This window comes from Phaenicophaeus curvirostris, chromosome 33, assembly GCF_032191515.1.
Source record: "Phaenicophaeus curvirostris isolate KB17595 chromosome 33, BPBGC_Pcur_1.0, whole genome shotgun sequence".
NCBI classification, from domain to species: domain Eukaryota; kingdom Metazoa; phylum Chordata; class Aves; order Cuculiformes; family Cuculidae; genus Phaenicophaeus; species Phaenicophaeus curvirostris.
The window spans coordinates 799,235-819,798 of record NC_091424.1 but is presented as its reverse complement, the minus strand read 5'-3'; the positions used below and the strand labels follow the sequence as shown (position 1 = coordinate 819,798).

The window sequence follows — 20,564 nt, the reverse complement described above, 5'->3', positions numbered from 1 at the left end:
CATTGGTTTGGGGTTTGGAGGTTTGGATTATGTGGTTATTTTCTTTGTTCTTTCACCTATTAAAGTATTTTTGGCTCAGCCCACAAGTCAAAAAACATTTCCGTAGAGCATCATGGGCAGAGACCTAGCTAGCCAAGGAATGCCCTGAGCAGAAGGACCCAGGCACCAGGGCGCTTGGTTGTCCTCACTCACAAGAGACCTCCACCAAGGCCATGCCCTTTCAAAAGAGATTTTTTAAAAGAAAACTTACTCTTCTTCTGAAAATTCCTCAGCCTGGAGAAGAGAAAGCATCAGGGATAACTTCTAGTGGCCTTCCAGTACCTGAAGGGTGTCACCAAGAAAGAAAAGATTAGAAATATAAACTTTAAAATAAAACAATTTTTTCTAGGTCCACTTTGAAATCTTCCTCTTTAACCACACTGGGAAATGACTCCAAGGAGCTGTGTAAGGCTTGAAGACCTGAAGAAATCTCCAGGCAGAGAAAGCGCTTGTTAAGTCTTCCTGTGTTTTAATGAGACCTCAGCTTCTGAGAGGAGATGGAGCAAAGCTTTCAAGAAGTCAAAAGCAGAACTCAGAGTATGGAGAAGTATTAATTGGTTTCAGTGAGTATTGTTAGAGACAAAGTGTCCCCAGGGACTTGTTAGAGCTGATAACTGGAGGCCATGGTTGCAGAAAGGCAAAGGCGCTGTGCAGGGAGCTGTGATGCTGAGAAAAGCCTGTGTTTGACTGATGAATCAGAAATGCCAAGCCCTGACCCCCAGGCCCGTGTCAGGCAGATCTGGCTTTGGCTACAACGACACTGGTGTCATGAACATTATCACATTTCTGAATAAAACTGGGAGCAGTTAATCCATATAATTCCAAAACAAGGCCTGAGATTCTGAGGCTCTCAGACAGCTCCATGGAGTTGTGGCAGAGTTGGGTCAAAAAGGGTAGTATCATAAAATGGTTTGATCATAGAATTGTAACAGAAAACTGTTTGAGAAGAGTCAGGTGATAGAAGAGTTGGATCATAGAGGAGTGATAGAGGAGTTCAGCCACAGAAGGTTTACAGAAGAGTTGAGTCATTGAAGTCTCCTATCAGAATTGGGTCATAGATGATTAAGGTCATAAAGGGTTTATAGAATATTTGGGCCGTGGAAGAGTCGAGTCATTGAAGTGTGAGTGTATTTGGGGTTTAGGAGGGTTTGATTACAGAAAGGTCACAAAAGGGTTGGTTCAGAGAACGGTTGGGTCATAGAAGAGTCGTAGAACCATTAGATAATAAAAGAATCAGGTCACAGAAGGTTCATAGAAGTGTCAGGTCACAGAAGAGTCATAGAGTCAGGGCATAGAAAGTCCCATCATAGAACAGTCAGACAACAGTCAGGTCATGGAATGAAGTGTTGTGTCATAGAAGGCTTGAGTCATGGAAGGGCCTGATTATGTAAGAGACAATTCACAGAAGGGTTGACTTATAGATGTGTCAGGCCTTAGAGGAATAATAGAAGAGTTCAGTCATAGAAGGTTCGTAGAAATCTCAGGTCACAGAATTTTCCCTTACTAGAAGAGCTGAGTCAAAGAAACATGAGAGTTTATTTGGATAATAGAAGAGCTTGGTCACAGAAGGGTCATCAATGAGTCAGGTCATAGAAGTGTCAGGTCATAAAATGGTTGGGTCATAGATTATCCCGGTCATAGAGGAGTCAGGTCATAGGAAACCATAAACGGATCATAGAAGACTTGACTTATAGAAGGCTTGAGTTATAGGAAGCTTAGAGTCTAGATGAGTTGGATCATAGAAGAATCGTGGACGAGTGGGGTCGTAGGAGAGTTGGTTCATAGAAGAGATGGTTCATAGAAGGCTCATAAGAAGAGTAGGGTTGTAGAAGGTGTGTATCATTGAAGTATCAGGTCATAGAAGCACTAGGTCACAGAAGGGTCATAGAATTTTGGGTCATAGAAGACATTAAAATGCAGCTTGTTGCTCATGTAAGAATCGGGTCATACAGGAGTCAGATCACAGAAGGGTCAGTTAATTGTAGGTTTGGTTCATAGAGCAGTTGGGTGATAGAGAGTTTGGGATTTAGAAGAGTCGTGTCATAGAAGCGTCAGGGCATAGATGATTTGTGTCACAAAAGACGCATAGAAGACTTGGGTCATAGCAAGTCAAATCACACAAGAGTCAGAGAAGGTCACAGAAGTGTCAGGTCATATAAGGGATGGGTCAAAGAAGAGTCAGGATATAGATGAGACGGATCATAGAGGAGTAATAGAATAATTCAGTCATAAAAGGTTCTTTGAGGCGTTGTGTCACAGAAGTTTTAGGCCATACAAGATTTGGGTAATAGATGAGTCATGAAATATTTGGGCCATGGAAGAGCTGAGTCATAGAAGTATGAGGGTTTAGTCAGGAAAAGGAAGGATTGGGTCATAGAGAGGTCTTAGAAGAGTCAGGTCATGAAAGTGTTGGCTCATAAAAGAGTTGGGTCAAAAATAATTCAGGTCATAGAGGAGTTTGGTAATAGACGGATGATGAGACACTATCTGCCCAAGGGAAATCCAGTCCCATTCTCTTTCAGATATCCAGAAATACAATTCGAGTGGAAATTGTCTGGTCAACTACCTTTGGCTCTCCTGTTCATCCATTGGTCATTTGTTAAAATGAACGCAATGTGGGAGTGGTGCCAGCAGTCAGGGAGTATCCTCAGCTTCCACGACCTTTAGAAAATGATGGAGAGTGACCTCATTGTGACACTGTCCTGCTCACTCAGCTCCCTGCGATGCTCCCTCTCCTGTCCGATAGACAGGGAAGTATTGTGTTTGCTCAATTGATCCCTGATTTGTTTGCCAGTCACTCCTGGTTATCTCCTGCAGAGTCCTGCCCTGAGTCACAGAGGCCTGGGAGACCTTGCTGGGGAAGACAGAGACAAAGAGGACACAGGGAATCTCAGGTCTGTCTACAACTCCTCTTCCTAAATCCAGCAGTGCCTACATAGGGTCTTCATTTCTTCTTTAGCTGTTCCTGAAGCAGCAAACACTCATCATGAGGCCCTTGAATGGCTTTTAAAGTTGACAGTGAGTTTGCCTGGACCCTTGTGAGCTTGGAATATGCTGTCCTTGAAGTCCATCTCTCTTGTGTTCTGTGACCATGTTTTCCTGTGTCTCCCACAGGAACGGCTCCAGCTGCTCGCACCTTTGCCCCTGGCTGAGGGAATTGCTGCCCATGGGGCTGAAGCCCTGCAGCTGTGGCACCAGGCAAGGTCATCCCTGCCAGGAGGAAGCATGGGACCAAGTGTCCAAGACTCCATGTGTGCAAAAGCTTTGGTTGGAGCTGAGACACGTCAAGGACAGAAGAGAGCTGAGTGTCTTTCCAGTCCCAGGTCTAAAGATCCAGGATGAAATGCCTGAATTCACTCAATGGAACACATTGTCCAGCTTGGAGATTTGAGATTATTCTCTGTCACCGGTGCTCCATCACATCGTACAGGATGGTAATAAAGATATTTGACAGTGCTGGCCCAAGCGCTGGTCACTGGGGGATGCCACAAGTCACTGGCTGCATGAAGGACTTTGTACTAATGATGGCATTTGGGCTTGGTCCTTCAGACAACTTCCCATCCAGGGTCACTTCTTCAGCCCAGACTCTGTCTATGAGGACACACAGGAGACCATGTCCAAGGCCTTGCAGAATTCCATGTAAACAACATGCCCTTCTTTCCCTTCTCATTTTGGTTCAGAAACTCATTTCTTGTTATTTGAGGGCCTGGAAATGGCTTCAGGACATGTGCCACACCTTTCCTGGGACTGAGGGTTGCCTGATCTGCCTGTAATCTCTAAATTCTCATTTCTACTTTTCCAGAAGACAGATTTGGCATCTGCCTTATCCAAGGACCCCAGAACTGCTAAGATTGCTCTAGCACCTTTGAGAGCAAAATCCAGAGTCGTGGACCTAGGTGACGCAGCAGACAGGAACACTTGCACTGGGCCTGTCTAAGGCAGCTGAGATGGATCTCCCTGGGCTGGTGGGATTTCTTCCTGGAGTCACATACAAATCCAGGGTTCTCTCAGGAGTCCATGTCTGAGCTGGCCTCGTGCACCTCTAATGCACCTAACGATGTTCACTGACAAGGTCTTTCTTTTTCACACAGAGAGGCACTTCAGGAGTCACAGTGTCTCTCTGGCTCCTGGTTGTCACTCCCAGAGGATGGGAGGCACCTCAGCCCTGCAGTGTGTCACCCCGATCTGCATTTCTCTGAGATGCCCCAAGCCATGAGGAATGGACACAGGGAGCTCAGTTCATGGAAGCAGGTCCCAACATTACGTCCAGGTGATTTCCATGGGATTTTACTCTTAATGTGAAGTGACCTCAAGGACATATGATTCCTACAGGCCCTCATGGAACCCAAGGAACACTTGGTCTCAAGTCTGGTCTCACCTGGGTTCATCTCTCCTCACGCAAGCTGGGGTGAGAGACCAGTGCTGGCAATGATGGTCGTGAGGGGCGACTCCAGGACGATTTCCCTGAGGCAGATTCCCCAGGGTGTCCAATGCACATGGGCACAGACCAGACCCTGCCCAGCTGCTCCTTCAGGACTCTCACAAGAAGCATGGTTGTAGTAGCCATTCCCAACCCTGCAGAGCCATAATGATTAACTGTACACCTGGGCTTTCATCTTGGGGCAACTACTTGGAAATTCTCTTAAGAGAATCATTGGGGAGAAGGCCTAAGCCTTCACGCAGTGCTCTGAGGAGATCCCCTTCCTTCATGAAAAGGCTGTTGTGTCCCACAAGTGCCCACTGCCTGTCCCTGCCTGCGGGCACATCACTGCCATGCAGTACAGCTATGACCAAGCTCAGAGCCCTCAGGCCTTACAGCAAGTCAAGCGGTGAGGAGGAGAGTGTGGGAGTGGAGAGAGAATAGCACTGGGAGATCAAGCACTGGTGCCAGGCAGTGCTGCCATGATGGGACTCTTCTCCCCTCCACCCACGCCCTCAGAAACTCTGGCTGCAGCTCCAGAAAGGCCTGGGAGGAAAGATATCAGGAAATAAGAGTCGTTGAGTACCCCTTTATTTTGTTTAAACACAGAGAGAATGCAGCTCCTCATTTACATGGCCAATCAGTGAGAAAAGAGAAGACGACAGTGAACTAAAACCAGGTTGATAAGATTATCACCACTATGAAACCAGATACAACAACAAATAGAGAAGCCAGTCTGGGCCTGCCATGAGTTGCACGATAAATGCTATGCAGAAGGTGATAAGCAGTTCATCGACTCAGAGAACCATCCCATCATCAGTTTTCTCACTGCATCCTTGAGCTGCTGGTTCCTCAAGCTGTAGATGAGGGGGTTCAGTGCTGGAGGCACCACTGAGTACAGACCTGACACCACAATGTCCAGGGTTGGAGAGGAGATGGAGGGAGGCTTCAAGTAGGCAAACCCTGCAGTGCATACAAACAAGAAGACCACGGCCAGGTGAGGGAGGCACGTGGAAAAGGCTTTGTGTCGTCCCTGCTCAGAGGGGATCCTCAGCACAGCCCTGAAGATCTGCACATAAGATATCACAATGAAAACAAAACACCCAAAAGTTAAACAGACACCAAACACAATAATCCCAGCTTCCCTGAGGTAAGAATGTGAGCAGGAGAGCTTTAGGATCTGTGGGATTTCACAGAAGAACTGATCCACAGCATTGCCCTGGCAGAGGGGCAGGGAAAATGTACTGGCTGTGTACAGCAGAGCAATGAGAAACCCAGTGCCCCAGGCAGCTGCTGCCATGTGGACACAAGCTCTGGTGCCCAGGAGGGTCCCGTAGTGCAGGGGTTTGCAGATGGCAGCATAGCGATCATAGGACATGATGGTGAGGAGAAAATACTCTGCTGAAATGAAAAAGGCAAATAGAAAGACTTGAGAAACACATCCTGAGGAGGAGATGGCTCTGGTGTCCCAGAGGGTATCGGCCATGGATTTAGGGAGAGTGGTAGAGATGGATCCCAGGTCGAGGAGGGAGAGATTGAAGAGGAAGAAGTACATGGGGGTGTGGAGGTGGTGGTCACAGGTGATGGTGATGATGATGAGGCCGTTGCCCAGGAGGGCAGCCAGGTAGATGCCCAGGAAGAGCCAGAAGTGCAGGAGCTGCAGCTCCCGTGTGTCTGCGAATGCCAGGAGGAGGAACTGGGTGATGGAGCTGCTGTTGGACATCTGCTGCCTCTGCAAGTGAAGCACAGAACAAAAGAATAAAAACATACAGTAAGAACTTACAGGAGACTTTATTGAGTAAAATCAAAGCCATTTCTCACACTTTACCCTTGCTACTGTTTTTCCATTTCTCTCAGCCCTTCCTTTAGATCTGTGTCTGGAACCTTTCGATGTGCCAGCTGAATGTGCCGGAGAACCAGGTCCTCCGCCCGCTAGCTGCAAGTAGTCAGCTCTGAAGAGGGATCCATCTCACACCACCTAATATCTAACCCTTTCCGAAGGTCTCAGCCCCCACTTTCAGCCCAGGACACACACGGCTCATTTGAGAAACAAAACAACATTTTCTCTCTCATTGCATCTCTGCGCTTCTCTGTGTGGCTTACAGCTAAAACCAAGATGTTACAGGACAGGCATCCTGGTAGGAAGCTCAGAGCTAGGAAGGACACATCCAGGAGGAATTTTAGCATCCTAATGATGATATCTCACAGTAACGGACAGTCAGCTTATTCCCTGGGGAATGACATAGACTGCACTGCCCGCAGACCCACAGGTGACATGCAAGCTTGGACTCTGCATTCCCATGAATCCACCTGCATGGGAGAAATGAGAAGATTAGTGCCTGACTCAGCTGCTGAAGCTCCCATCCCCAGAGAGTCTGGCAGTGAGAAAAAGAGAGCAACAGCAAAAGGGAGTTAAGGGGAGAAACGAGGAAAAACAAAGTGAGATTTTGGCTGTAAGAGGCCAGGGCAGAGGCAGCCGGGCACGCAGAAAACGTTCCCCTTCCCCAGCTGTGCTCGCCCCCTCCCAGACACCAACCTTGCCGGGCAGTTGCTCTCAGCCCCTGGGCTCTGGAGAGGGCACTGGAGCTGTGGCTGCAGAGGAGGCGGCTCAGCCTTGGAGCCCAGAGCCCTGAGGGCAGAGGCTTTGCTGGGTGGGAGAGGAGGCAAGGGGGCTTGCTCAGAGGAAGGGTTAGCACTGCAGGGGATCACATAGAGCTTTTGGAATTCTCCCTCCACCATCTCTGGTTTAAATTTCTTCTAATTCAATGAAACTCTTCCTTCAGCCTGGAGATTTTCCTTCTGGGAGGTGTTTCCTTGTCCCATCTCTTCTCCCTGTCAGTGCTCACAGACCCCATCTGACCCTCTCTGCATCCCCCTGGCCCTACAAAAACCTGCCTCGTTGCCAAGTAAAGCTGGACACAGGCTCTTGTTTATAAGCAGAAAAAGACAGGAGAGACTAAGCCTGATGGGTCCAGCAGAGGTAATGCTGGTGCTGTCCATGGGCAGAGGAGCAGCTGGAGACAGTTTAGGAGGCTCCTGTCAGATCTACTGACCACTCAAGGATACACCCCAGGAGTCTCAATGATTTGCTCAAGCATGAGACCCTCTTGCTGCATTTATCCTACAAAAATCCACAAGAGTAGGAAACTGAAAAGTCTGACTCAGGTGAGTTTCTTATATAAAGTGTAAACCCTGCACTGACCTCCCCTGTGAAATATTCTCTTAGAAATGTCCTGGTGTCATTTGGAGCTGTGAGCAGCCCTGACTCACACTGCACCCTCTTGAAAGCAGAAAGAACCTCTCCTGCCAGAAGGTGCTTTTTCTACCCACAGTTTCTCCCTGTCCCACCATGAGGAGCTCCCAGGCAGGCTGAGCATGAATGTGTTTTTCTCTCAGAAGATAAAATGACAACAGCTCTCCTGAGAGATCCCACAAGCTGTGGCTGTGCTGGCTTTAGGAGATCCCTCCAGGAACAGCACCTGCATTGTCCTGCACCCAGAGACTCACCTGGGGAAGGGATGTGAAGATCTTTATCCAAATGAAGCCTCCTCTCTCCTCCCAACTGACCCTGCCTTTCCCCTCTCTCTGCTCTGTCCTCTCCCCTCGATGCCTGCAGGCAGTGCCATCAGCCCTGCTGGGCTTTGCAGAGGAGCTGCTCCTGGACAGACCTGGCTCTTTTATGAGCTATTGTCTCATTATGAACTGCCTCCCTGCCAGGAGGCCAGCCCACCTCAGCAGCAGAGGAGCAGCCCAAGGCAGCGCTTTCTCTGCCTACTCTGGGCTCCCTTGGGGTGTCCCTGGGGCTCCAGGGGACCCTGCTGAGAAACAAGCTGAAGCCATCCCTGATGGGAACAGAAACTTCTTTTCTACAGTGTCACTGCTCCTTCTGCTTGAGAATTGATACTTTTTTCCCATCATTACACAGGACAGCAGGAAGGTTACAGGGAATGATCTCATTTCTCCAAGCTGGGAGGACCTTTTCCATTGAGTGAATTCAGGCATTTCATCTTTGGTCTTAAGACCTGTGGCTGGAAAGTCACTTATCTCTCTTTTGTCCCAGCCATGTCTCTGCTCTCAGCAAAGCCTTTGCTCACACAGGCTCTTGGACATTTTGTTTCCTCATGGCAGGGATGAGCTTGCCTGGTGCCACAGCTGCAGAGCTTCAGCCCCAGTGGGCAGCAATGCCCTCAGCCAGGGGCACGGGCAAGAGGAGCTGGAGCTGTTCGTGTGGGATACAGAGCTGGGACATGATCATAGAGCTCAGGACAGATGGTCTTCATGGACAGCATCCTCCAAGCAAGGGTCCAGATTGTGATTCAGTCTCAACATGAAAGGCCATTCAAGTGCCCCATGATGAGTGTTTACTTTCTCAGGACTGGTAAAGGACAAAGTGTGGGCAGTGCTGAATTTAGAAAGAGCAGGTGCAGACAGATCTGAGATTCCCTGTGTCCTCTTTGCCTCTGTCTTCCCCATCAAGGTCTCCCAGGACTCTGTAACTCAGGGCTGGATGCTGGGGGAGATCAACTAGAGGTGACTGGGGATCAAGTCAGGGATCACTTGAGCAAACAAAATCCTTCCCAGTCTGTGGGACAGGAGGGGCAGCATCCCAGGGAGCTGAGTGAGGAGGATGATGTCACATGAGGCCACTCTCCATCATTTTCAGAAGGTCATGGAGATGGGGGGATCTTCCTGACCACTGCCATCACCCCCACACTACATGTCCTTTTTAGAAATAGCCAATGGATGAGCAGGGAATCTAAAGGCTTTTCCCGAGACGTTTTCCTCTTCAATTCTATTTCTGGATGTCTGAAAGAGAAGTGGACTGGATTTCCCTTGGGCAGATTGTGTCTCACCGTCCTTCTATGACCCAACTCCTCTATGTTCTGAATAGTTGTTCACCCAACTCTTCTATGACCCAACACTATGATCTGCCTCTCATTAGAATTTCTATGACCTGTTCCTTCCTTTTCCTGACTATATTCTCATGCTTCTATGACTCAACTTTTCATGACCCAAATCTTTTATGACCCTTCTTACCACCCAAATCTCTTATAGCCTGAGACTTCTCTGACCCGACACCTCGATGAGCCTTTCAGGACTGAACTATGCTATTACTCCTCCATGATACAACTCATCTATAACCCAACTCTTCTTTGACCTGCTCTTATATGATCAGACACTTCTGTGACATGAGCCCTCTATACCCTTCTATGACTTGACTATCCTCTGACTCTTCTGTGATTTGTCCTTCTATAACCCAAGTCTTCTCTGATTCTTCTGTGACACAAATCATCTATGCACTGACAATTCTATGACCCGACTCTTCTAAAACCCAACCCTTTGATGACCCAACTGTTCTATGAACCAAACCTACTATTAACTGACCCTTCTATGACCTGACTCCCTTATCACCTGACTCTTAAATGAGCCACCACCTGTGTTTTTATGACTTCTATGACCCAACAGTTCTATCACCAATCAATGACCTAGTGCTTCTATGACCTGACACTTCAGTGGCACACCCCTTGTACAACGCTACTCTTCTATGAGCCTTCTCTGACCCATTTCTTCTATGAACCGACTCTTCTACCACGCCATTCTTCTGTGACTTCTCTACGATCCGACTCATCTAGAGTCTGAGCCTTCTACCAATCAAGCCATCTAGGACCCAATTCTTCTCTGATCCTTCTATGACCTGACTCCTCTCTGAATTAAATAATCTATGACCCAACCATTTTATGACCTGACCCTCCTATGACCTGACTTTTTAATGTCCTTTCAGTGACCAAACCCTTCCATTATCCAAATAAACTCTCATGCTTCTACTACTCCATACTGCTATGACCTGAAAATTCTTTGATCTGAGACATCCATCAGCCGACCCATTTATGAACCTTCTATGACTGAAATCTTCTGTTATTCCTCTATCACCTGACACATCTATAATTTAACTGCTCTGTGACCCATCTCTTACATGACCAGGCCCTTCCATGACTCAAGCCTTCTATGACACAACACTTTATTCCATGACCTGACTCTTGTCTGACTGTTCTATTATGCGACTTTCCGTGACCTGAGTCTTCCATGAACCGTCTGTGAACAGATTCTTCAATTATCTGACTGTTCTAGGACTCTTCTATGACCCAACCCTTCTCTGAACCAACCGTTCTGTGACCCTTCTGTGAATAAACCCTTCAAAAACCCAAACAAACTCACACTTGTATGACTCGACTCTTCTATGGCCTGAATATTTTATGACCCTTTTATGAACTCAGTCATCTATGATCCAGTTCTGCTATGAAAATTCTATGATCCAAAACTTCTATAACCCTTCTATGACTGCTCTCCTTAGTTACTCCTCTATGACTCTACTCTTCTCTCAGCTGACCCTTCTCATACCCAAGATTTCTATTCCTCTTCTATGACTAAACCCTTTTATGACCCTGCCCATCTAGGACCCAAGTCTTCTATAACTGCAGGAAGCCGAGTGAGAGCCTCCCATAACCCTACAGGCCTGTATTTGGGATTAAATGGAATAACTGCTGTGATTCTGACTAGGCAATGTCAAAATGTCCATGGCACAAGTGCCATTGTAGCCAAAGCCAGATCTGCCTGCCCTGGGTCTGGGGGTCAGGGCTTGGCCTTTCTGCTTCACCAAGAATACCCAGGCTTTTCTCAGCATCACAGCTGCCTGCACAGCGCCTTTGCATTCCTGCACTCATGGCCTCTAATTCTGGGCTCTAACAAGTCCCTGGGGAGGCTTTGTCACTAACAATCCCCACTGAGACCAGTTAAGACTTCAAGGAACTTTGAGCTTTGCTTTTGACTTCTTGAGATGTTTCCTCAATCTCCTCTCAGCAGTGGTCATTCAAGGACTCATCAGCAAATCCACCCTGGGTCTAATTAAATTACAGAAAGACTTAACGAGCAATTTCTCTTCCTGTTGTTTTCTTAAGGTCTTCAAGGCTTGCACAGCTCCTTGGAGTCAATTCCCAATGTGGTTTAAGAGGAAGATTTTAAAATGCACCTAAGAAAAATATGTTTTGGTTTAAAGATTATATTTCAAGACTTTTCAGCATTAGAGAATGGTTTGTGTTGGAAGGGACATTAAAGCCCATCCAGTTCCAACCCCCTTGCCATGGACAGGGACACCTCCCACTGGATCAGGCTGCTTAAGGCCCCATCCAAGCTGGCCTTGAACACCTCCAGGGGAGGGGACATCCACAGCTTCTCTGGGCAACCTGGGCCACTGCCTTACCACCTTTTTTTTGTGAAGGGTGTCTTCTTAATGTCTAATCTAAATCCTCCCCTCAGCACTTTAAAACATTTCTCACTGTCCTGTCATTCCATGTGGTTGTAAGAAGCCCCTCCTCAGCTTTCTTGGTGACTCCATTCAGGTACTGGAAGGCTGCTATAAGGTCTCCCTGAAGCATTGTCTCCTGCAGGCTGAGGAAGTTCCAGGAGAAGATGAATATCCCTTTAGAAAATCCCTTTTGAAAAGGCATGGGATTGGTGGAGGATTTTTGGGAATGACGACAAGCAGGCATCCTGGGGCCCAGGTGAAACTCCTCAGGGCACTCCTCAGCTGGCAAAGTCTCTGCACATGTTGCTCCATGGAAATGTTTTTTGACTTGTGGGCTGAGCTAGAAAGAGTTTAATAGATAAAAGGAAAAAGATAAAGAAACCACATAAACCCAAACCTAAACCCAATGCAAATACCATCACTTGCCACCTCCCTCCAGCAGACTGACACCCCTCCAGTCTATCACCATCCATCACGTTGAATGAAACAAATCTCCACTTCTTTCTTCTCCTGGCATACTTTTTATCACTGAGGGTAGCATCTATGTTGTGGGATCTCCCTCTGGTCAGCCGGGGTCAGCTCTCCTGGCTGTGACCCCCTGACAACTTCTTGCCCACCCCCAGCCCCTCACTGGGAGGAGCAGAGGGAGCAATTCCTGATGCTGGGCAAAGGAGACAATCGCTGCCTTCACTCTTCTGGCACCAGGATGATGCCACAGGACCCAGTGAGTCTCACGTTTCAAAAGGAAAGTGGAGTAACTGGAGAGGATCTGGAGGAGATCTGGCAGGCTGGAGTTAGGGCCCACAGCACGAGGGGTGAGGGCACACTTTGGCTTGCTGGGGAGACTCGGGGCAACCTGCTAAGTGGGCCTCTACATCTTATACATCTTATCTACATCTTATACATCTTATCTACATCTTATAAGACAGCTCAGGTGATCTCTAGTCCAATGCCAGCTCCAAGCAGGGCCAGCTCTGACATCAGACTAGTTGCTGAGTCCATGTCAGCATCCACACAGAGAGTTTAGACATCAACAAGGCACCGATGCCACGATTAAAAGAAAGGATTTCGGTATTTGACAGGCTCCATGAACACAGGTATCTGTCGGCCATGGCTCCTGGGAACATCCACATTCTTGTCCAGAGGAGGGGGGATACTTCTGAGAGTCTCCTGGCAAATCTCCAGACCATGAGGCGCTTTAGGCTGAAAACAGAATTCAAACAAAATTACTTGTGTGCTCTCAGCTTAAATGCTAAAAGAGGGGGAGATGAAGGATCTCAGCACTTCCATGTTCCTTTTGAAGATTTAAGTTGTCCAAGAAAGGAACAGAAGAGACCAGTTCTGGACAAGCATTGCCTTTAGATCTTTTCACATTTGATGGCTCTGCACTCCCTTTCAGTCACTGGCACTCTTAAACCTCACCTGCTTTCCCTTTCTCTCTTCCCCAAACCTGACCAAGTGATGGGAAGGACGGCAGCAGAAATGCCCAAGGCCTGTGTGAATCCACTGGGGTCTGGAACTTGGAGATCCATAGTTTGAGTCCATTGCACAGCCCAGAAAGAACCAAGCTGGGAAGTGACTCTGCAAGTCTGACTCAACAAGGCCCATGGGCAGGCCAGGCTGTGTTTGTGTCTGCAGACCCACAAACCCACAGCTCAGATCAAACTGGAGCTGTAACTCAGTCCTGGCTTCAGCGTATCCCTGCCCATGGACAGAGGGGTGGGTGGAGGCCCCAGGAGATGCTGGTCAGGGCCATGAAGGCCCATGGATGCTCTCTGAGCCGTGACACTGCCCCGTGGGTAGAGAGAGAGGAATGAACCACACAGATGCTTAACTGCTAATATGGTGGGATCCCATGGAGAGGAACCAGGCTGGAGCAGGGAGAAGTGTGAGGAGGAAGGAGCAGTAGAGATGTCCTTCACTGACTGTTAACTCATTCTTCTCCATCCTCGGTGCTCCTCCTGGGGTTGGGATGGGCAGAAGTATTAGGAGTAATGAAGTCATCTGAGTCTGGGACAAAGTATGAGGGTAATAGGCTTTAAAATTTTGTCACTGAGCAAAGAAGGATGACAGAGGTGTCCATGAAGTAAAAGTCCCTCATCAGAGTTGGGAGGTGCCATGGAAATGGTCGGTTTGTGGGACTGATCTGGGATGATGTACCCGGCTCATCTTCCCCAGGGTGTCCAGGGGACAATGGCTGGTAGTGCACGATCTATAATGGGGCCAAATGACTTGATATCAGTATATTTAAATTAGTATTAATTTTAGTTTTAGTACTGAGAAGTTCAAGGCCAGTTTGGATGAGGCTGTAAGCACCCTGATCCAGTGGGAGGTGTCCTTGCGCATGCAGAGGGGGTGGGAACTGGATGAACTCTAAGATCCCTTACAATCCAAACCATTTCATGCTTCTGTGTTGTGATTCTATGATTCTGCCACTACCAGTGGTACTAAAACTAGCCCTGGGACCAGCATGAGAGTTAGTGTAAGTGTTACTGTTAGGAGTACTGTGAAGTTTTATTGTTTCTATTTAATCCATCTTTTTATTTCAAGCTTCAGGACACCCTTTCCTTTCTAGATTCCCCTTCCCGATTAAGGTGGGGAAGGAACTCCTTCCCATTGATTGCTGCCAGATCACAGAGGCTGAACTGGGACACCTTGTGCCCCCATCTCACACCCAAGGGGCTCAGAGACTCTCTGTGCTCACACAGCGGCTGCACAGCAGCAGTCACAGTGTCTCTGTTCTCCTGCTGCCACTCCCAGAGCTGGGGTTGGTCACCATGCTCTGTACTCATCTGAGGTGCTCCACACCATGAGGAATGGACACGGAGGCCTTGGTCCAAGGAAGCACATCCCAGTGCTGCACCCAGGCAGTTTCCGGGGAACGTTGTTCTCAAGGTGAGGTGACCCTGAGGATCTCTCTGTCCCAGAGGCCTCCACAGAAACCCCATGGACATCATCCCTGTCCCAGAGGTGCCCATTGCCTGTCCCTGCCTGTGATCACAGAACAGCCACACGGCTGAAGAGTGACCAAGCTCAGAGCACTCACACCTTCCACCAGCACAAGGGCTGGGAAGGAGATCATGGAGGTGCCAAGAGAGCAGCTTTAGCAAGACCAAGCGCTGGTGCTCCCTGTTAGTGCTGCTGAGCTGGAACTCTTTTCTCCTATACTTGTGAAGGTATCCCTGGGGCTCCAAATCCTTGGAGGAAGGATCATGGACAAACAAGTAGCTGCAGGGCACTTTATTTTCTTTAAGCACACAGAGAGCATGGCTCCTTGTTTACAGAGTCGCGGGGTCACACGAGACAGAGAGATACTGACACAGGAGTGACCAGAATAATGACATTTCTATTCAGACAACATTATCATAGTGAAGAAAACCTAAAAAGCAAAGCACAACTGCAACCAAAGGATATTTCTGCAGTGCTTGTCACTGTGAGTGATGGTCAGAAGAAGATGGGCAGATCAGTGATGCTTAAAAAATCCAGCCATGAGTTTAGACGCTGCATCCTTGAGCTGCTGGTTCCTTAAGCTGTAGATGAGGGGGTTCAATGTTGGAGGTACCAGTGAGTACAAAAGTGATACCATCAGATCCAGGATTGGGAAGGAGATGGAGGGAGATTTCAGGTTAGCAAACATGCCAGTGCTGACAAACAGGGAGACCACAACCAGGTGAGGGAGACACATGGAGAAAGCTTTGTGCTGACCCTGCTCAGAGGGGATCCTCAGCACAGCCCTGAAGATCTGCACATAAGACACCACAATGAAAACAAAACACCCAAAAGCTAAAGCGGCACTAACACCAAGATACCCAGATTCTCCAAGGTGGGAGTGTGAGCAGGAGAGCTTGAGGATGTGAGGGATTTCACAGAAGAACTGTTCCACAGCATTGCCCTGGCAGAGGGGCAGGGAAAATGTGTTGGCTGTGTGCAGCAGAGCATTGAGAAACCCAGCGCCCCAGGCAGCTGCTGCCATGTGGACACAAGCTCTGGTGCCCAGGAGGGTCCCGTAGTGCAGGGGTTTGCAGATGGCAGCATAGCGATCGTAGGACATGATGGTGAGGAGAAAATACTCTGCTGAAAAAAAGAAAAATAAAAAGAAGACTTGGGCAACACATCCTATGTAGGAGATGGCCCTGTTGTCCCAGAGGGAATTGGCCATAGATTTTGGGACAGTGGTAGAGATGGATCCCAGGTCGAGGATGGAGAGGTTGAGTAGGAAGAAGTACATGGGGGTGTGGAGGTGGTGGTTACAGACGATGGTGATGATGATGAGGCCGTTGCCCAGGAGGGCAGCCAGGTAGATGCCCAGGAAGAGCCAGAAGTGCAAGAGCTGCAGCTCCCGTGTGTCTGTGAATGCCAGGAGGAGGAACTGGGTGATGGAGCTGCCATTGGTCATCTGCTGCCTCTGGACACGGGACACTATCATATGAGAGAAGGACAGTGACAAGTTGGGATAACCTCTGAGACAAATCAAAGACATTTTTCATGCCCCTCCCTGCTGCTCACATCTTGTCCCCTTTTTTCAGCCCTTCCTCCAGCTCCATGCCTGGAGCTCGTCTTGGTGCTCGCTCAATGTCACAGGAGGGGCAGGGCCTCTGCCCACTCGCTGCGACGAGTCAGCCCTGCTCTGCAGCAGGGGGTTATGGGGACAGTGGGGACAGGGGACACTGCTGGGCGTCAGCTTTGTCCTGGGGAACAGCTCCTGGTGCAGAAGGGCCTGTCAGCATCTGCACTGCCAGGGTGAGGAACTGAGAGGGAAGAAGTCAGGTTGAGAAGCCTGGGTTTTTACAGATCCTTCTCCCACCCTGGGCAGTGTCTTGGCTGACAGAAAACTTCAGAATCTGTGCTGCACTCAGGGAGAACAGAGGGAGTCCTGGGAGGAGAGAGCATTGCCTGTGGCTCCGTGCAGAGGGAGGGGAGCTGCTCTGTCCTTCACTCTAGTTTCCAGCTACCCTGGGTATGAACTTTTCAGAGACAGAGTAATCACACTTTCATATTCACCTTAAAAGCCACCAGGATGTGCAGAAAGCAGACAAACCTTCTGCCAAGCACTGACCATGTAACCCTTTCTCAAGGTCTCAGCATTCCACTTTCAGCCCAGGACACAAACAGTGCATTTCACAAACACAACACTCCCCTGGCAGGAGCATCCGTGTGCTTTTCCACAGACATTTAGGTAACACAAAGCTGCAATAGGACAGGTTTGCACCCTGGAGGGCTTCTCAGTGCTTGGGAGGACGCTTCAAGGAAAGCCAGGTATCCTAATGATGATATCTCAGTACAGAAGAGTCTGTTAATTCCTCAGGAATGCACTGCCCACAGCCCCACAGAGGATCAGTGCCTGACTCTGCAACTCCCATCCCCAGAGAGCCTGGCAGAGAGAACAAGAAAACAACAGCAAGAACAGAGAGAGGTAGAGAAACAGGGAGAAACAGAGGGAAGGTCTGGCTGTGAGAAGCCAGGGCAGAGGCAGCCGGGCACGCAGACAGCATTCCCCTTCCCCAGCTGTGCTCGTCCCCTCCCAGTCACCAACCTTGCTGGGCAGTTGTTCTCAGCCCCTGGGCTCTGGAGAGGGCACTGGAGCTGTGGCTGCAGAGGAGGGGGCTCAGCCTTGGAGCGCAGAGCCCTGAGGACAGAGGCTTTGCTGGGTGGGAGAGGAGTCAAGGGGGCTTGCTCAGAGGAAGGGGCTGCACTGCAGGGGATCACACAGAGCTTTCTGCATTTTTACTTGCACAAAGCCTCAATTTTATGATTCCTCTCATTGTCTGATCCTGTCCCTTCTGCTGGGAATTTCCTCATAGGTGTTTCCCTGTCCCACATCTTCTCCCTGTCAATGCTCACAGACCAGATCCGACCCTCTCTTCACACCACTAGCCCTACACAAACCGGCCTGTTTCCCGTGTGAAGCTCTGCACAGGGTCTTGTTTGTAAGCAGAAAAGGACAGGACAGACTGAGCCTGATGGGTACAGCAAAGGTGATGCTTGTGCTGTCCATGAGAGAGGAGCAGCTGGAGACAATTAAGGAGGCTCCTATCAAGCCTACTGATTACTCAAGGACACAGCTCAGGAGTCACAGTGAATTGTTCCAGCATGAGAGTCCCTTGTCCATTTCGCCCCTGAAATACCTCAAGTGCAAGTAACAGAAAACACAGACCCAGTGAAGCTCTTTATCTTTAATGTAATCGCTGTCCTGATCTTCCCTTTGAATTGTCCTCTTAGAAATATCATGGGGTGATGTGGAGCAGCACTGACCCTGTTTTTAATTTATGTTGGAGAAACTGCAAGAGCCCTCCTGACAGATCCCTCAGGATGTGGCTGTGCTGGCTTTAGGAGATCCCTCCGGGAACCGCACCTGCATTGTCCTGCACCCAGAGACTCACCTTCAGAAGGGCTGTGAAGATTTGTCTCCAAATGAAGCCTCCTCTTTCCTCCCAGGATGTCTTTCTCCTCTCTCTGCTCCCTCCTCTTCCCTCGCTGCCTGCAGGCAGTGCCCTCAGCCCTGCTGGGCTTTGCAGAGGAGCTTCTCCTGGCCAGACCTGGCTCTTTTATGAACTCCTGTCTCATTATGAGCTCCCTCCCTGCCAGGAGCCCAGCCCAGCTCAGCAGCAGAGCAGCAGCCCAAGGCAGCGCTTTCTCTGACCCCACTGGGCTCCCTTGTGGTGTCCCTGGGGCTCCAGGGGAACCTGCTGAGAAACAGGTTGATGCCATTCCTGAAGTTACCTTCCTCATGTAGGAGAGACACTTCTGTCCTGCAGTATCCTTACTCCTGTTAGAAAAACAGCTGAACAGGAGAATCACAATCTATTATTTCTCTCATCATTAGACAGGACAGCAGGAAGGTGACAGGGAATGATCTGATTTCTCCAAGCTGGAGAATGTTTTCCACTGACTGAATTTAGCTAATTCATCCTAGTTTTTTAGACCTGGGACTAGAAAGACACTCAACTCTCTTCTGTCCTTGACATGTCTCTGTTGCAAGCAAAGTCTTCCAACTGATGGGGTCTTGAACCCTCGGTTTCCTCATGGCAGGAATGAGCTTGCCTGGGGCCACAGGTGGAGGCCTTCAGCCCCAATGGGCAGCAATGCCCTCAGCCAGGGACACAGGCAGGAGGAGCTGGAGCCATTCCTGTGGGAGACAGAGCAAGGTCACAGAGCTCAGGACAGATGGTCTTCAAGGACAGAATCCTCCATGATTCAGTCTGAACTTGAAAGGCCATTCAAGGGCCCCATGATGAGTGTTGGCCTCTTCAGGAACAGTTAAAGAAGAAACAAAGACCGTGTGTGGGTCCTACTGGGTATCGGAAGTAAACAGGTGCAGACAGATGTGAGACTCCCTGTGTTCTCCTTGTCCCTGTCTTCTCCATCAAGGTCTCTCAGGCCTCTGTGGCTCAGGGCAGGACTCTGCAGGAGATGGGCAAGCCAGGAGAGAGGATCAAGTCAGGGATCCCTTGAGCAAACAAAATCCTTCCCAGTCTATCGGACAGGAGGGGCAGCATCCCAGGGAGCTGAGTGAGCAGGGTGATGTCCCAGTGAGGCCACTCCCCATCATCTTCACAAGGTCATGGAGGCTAAGGAAACACCCTGACCACTGGCACCACTCCCACATTGCCGTCCTTTTCAGAAATGGCCAATGGATGAGCAGGGGAGCTAAAGGCTGTTCCCCAGACGTTTTCCTCTTTGATTCTATTTCTACATGTCTGAAAGAGAAGGTGACTGGATTTCCCTTGGGCAGATTGTGTCTCATCATCCTTCTTTTACATAACTCCTCTATGACCTGAATTATTTTTGACCCAACTCTTCTATGACCCAACAGTTCTGCGGCCTAACTCTACTAAGAACTTCCTATGACCCAATCGTTCCTTTTCCTGACTAAATTCTCATGCTTCTATGACTCGACTCTTCCATGACCCAAATCTTTTATGGCCTGAGACTTCCGTGACACAACATCTCTATGAACCTTTTATGACTGAATTCTTCTATTACTCCTCTATGATCTGACTCATCTATAAACTGACCCTCCTTTGACCCCTCTCTTGTATGACCTGACCCTTTTGTGACTTGAGCCTGCTATGACCTTCAATGACTTAAGTATTCTCTTTTCTTCTATGACATGACTTTTTATGACCCAAGTCTTTTATTACTCCGCTGTGATGCAAATCATCTATGCCCTGATGCTTCTATGACACAATTCTTCTAAAACCCAAAGCTTCTATCACCCAACTGTTCTAGGAACCAAGCCTACTATCAACTGACAATTCTGTGATCCAACTCTGTTATGACCTGACTCTTCTATGAGCCACCAGCGGTGTTTTATGATTTCTGTCAGCCAACATTTCCATGACCCTTCTATGAACTAGTGCTTCTATGACCCAACAATTCAGTGACACACCCCTTGTACAACCCTACTCTTCAATGAGCCTTCTATGAACCATCTCTTCTATGAACCAGCTTTTCTAACACCCCACTCTTCTAAGGGTCCTCCATGATCTGACTCATCTAGAGTCTGAGCCTTCTATGAGTCAAGCCTTCTATGACCCAATTCTTCTATGATCTTCCTGTGGCTTTCTATGACCTGAATAATCTATGACCCAACTATTTTATGACTTTACACTTCTATGACCAAACTCTTCAATGACCCTTCTATGACCAGCCTCTTCAATTACCCAAATAAACTCTCCCATTTCTTTGACTTGACTCTTCTGTCACGGGAAAATTCTGTGACCCGAGACTTCTATAAACCTTTTGCAACTGGAAAGTTCTATTCTTCCTCTATGACCTGACTCATCTATAACTCAACTCTTC

At 48.6% G+C, this 20,564-nt stretch overlaps 2 protein-coding genes across 2 annotated transcripts; both read right to left on the bottom strand.

Annotated features, from left to right (window-relative positions):
* Positions 1-5,225: 5,225 nt before the first annotated feature.
* On the bottom strand, positions 5,226-6,182 carry LOC138732547 (olfactory receptor 14A16-like). Its single transcript, XM_069879165.1, has one exon. It carries the CDS (start codon positions 6,180-6,182, stop codon positions 5,226-5,228), a length of 957 nt encoding a protein of 318 aa, XP_069735266.1.
* Positions 6,183-15,225: 9,043 nt separating this feature from the next.
* Positions 15,226-16,158, bottom strand: LOC138732500 (olfactory receptor 14A16-like). Its single transcript, XM_069879104.1, has one exon. It carries the CDS (start codon positions 16,156-16,158, stop codon positions 15,226-15,228), a length of 933 nt encoding a protein of 310 aa, XP_069735205.1.
* Positions 16,159-20,564: the final 4,406 nt, after the last annotated feature.

Bases quoted from the DNA above. Each gene is read 5' to 3' on its own strand.
- LOC138732500 (XM_069879104.1), bottom strand. From the start codon at position 16,158: ATGACCAATGGCAGCTCCATCACCCAGTTCCTCCTCCTGGCATTCACA.
- LOC138732547 (XM_069879165.1), bottom strand. From the start codon at position 6,182: ATGTCCAACAGCAGCTCCATCACCCAGTTCCTCCTCCTGGCATTCGCA.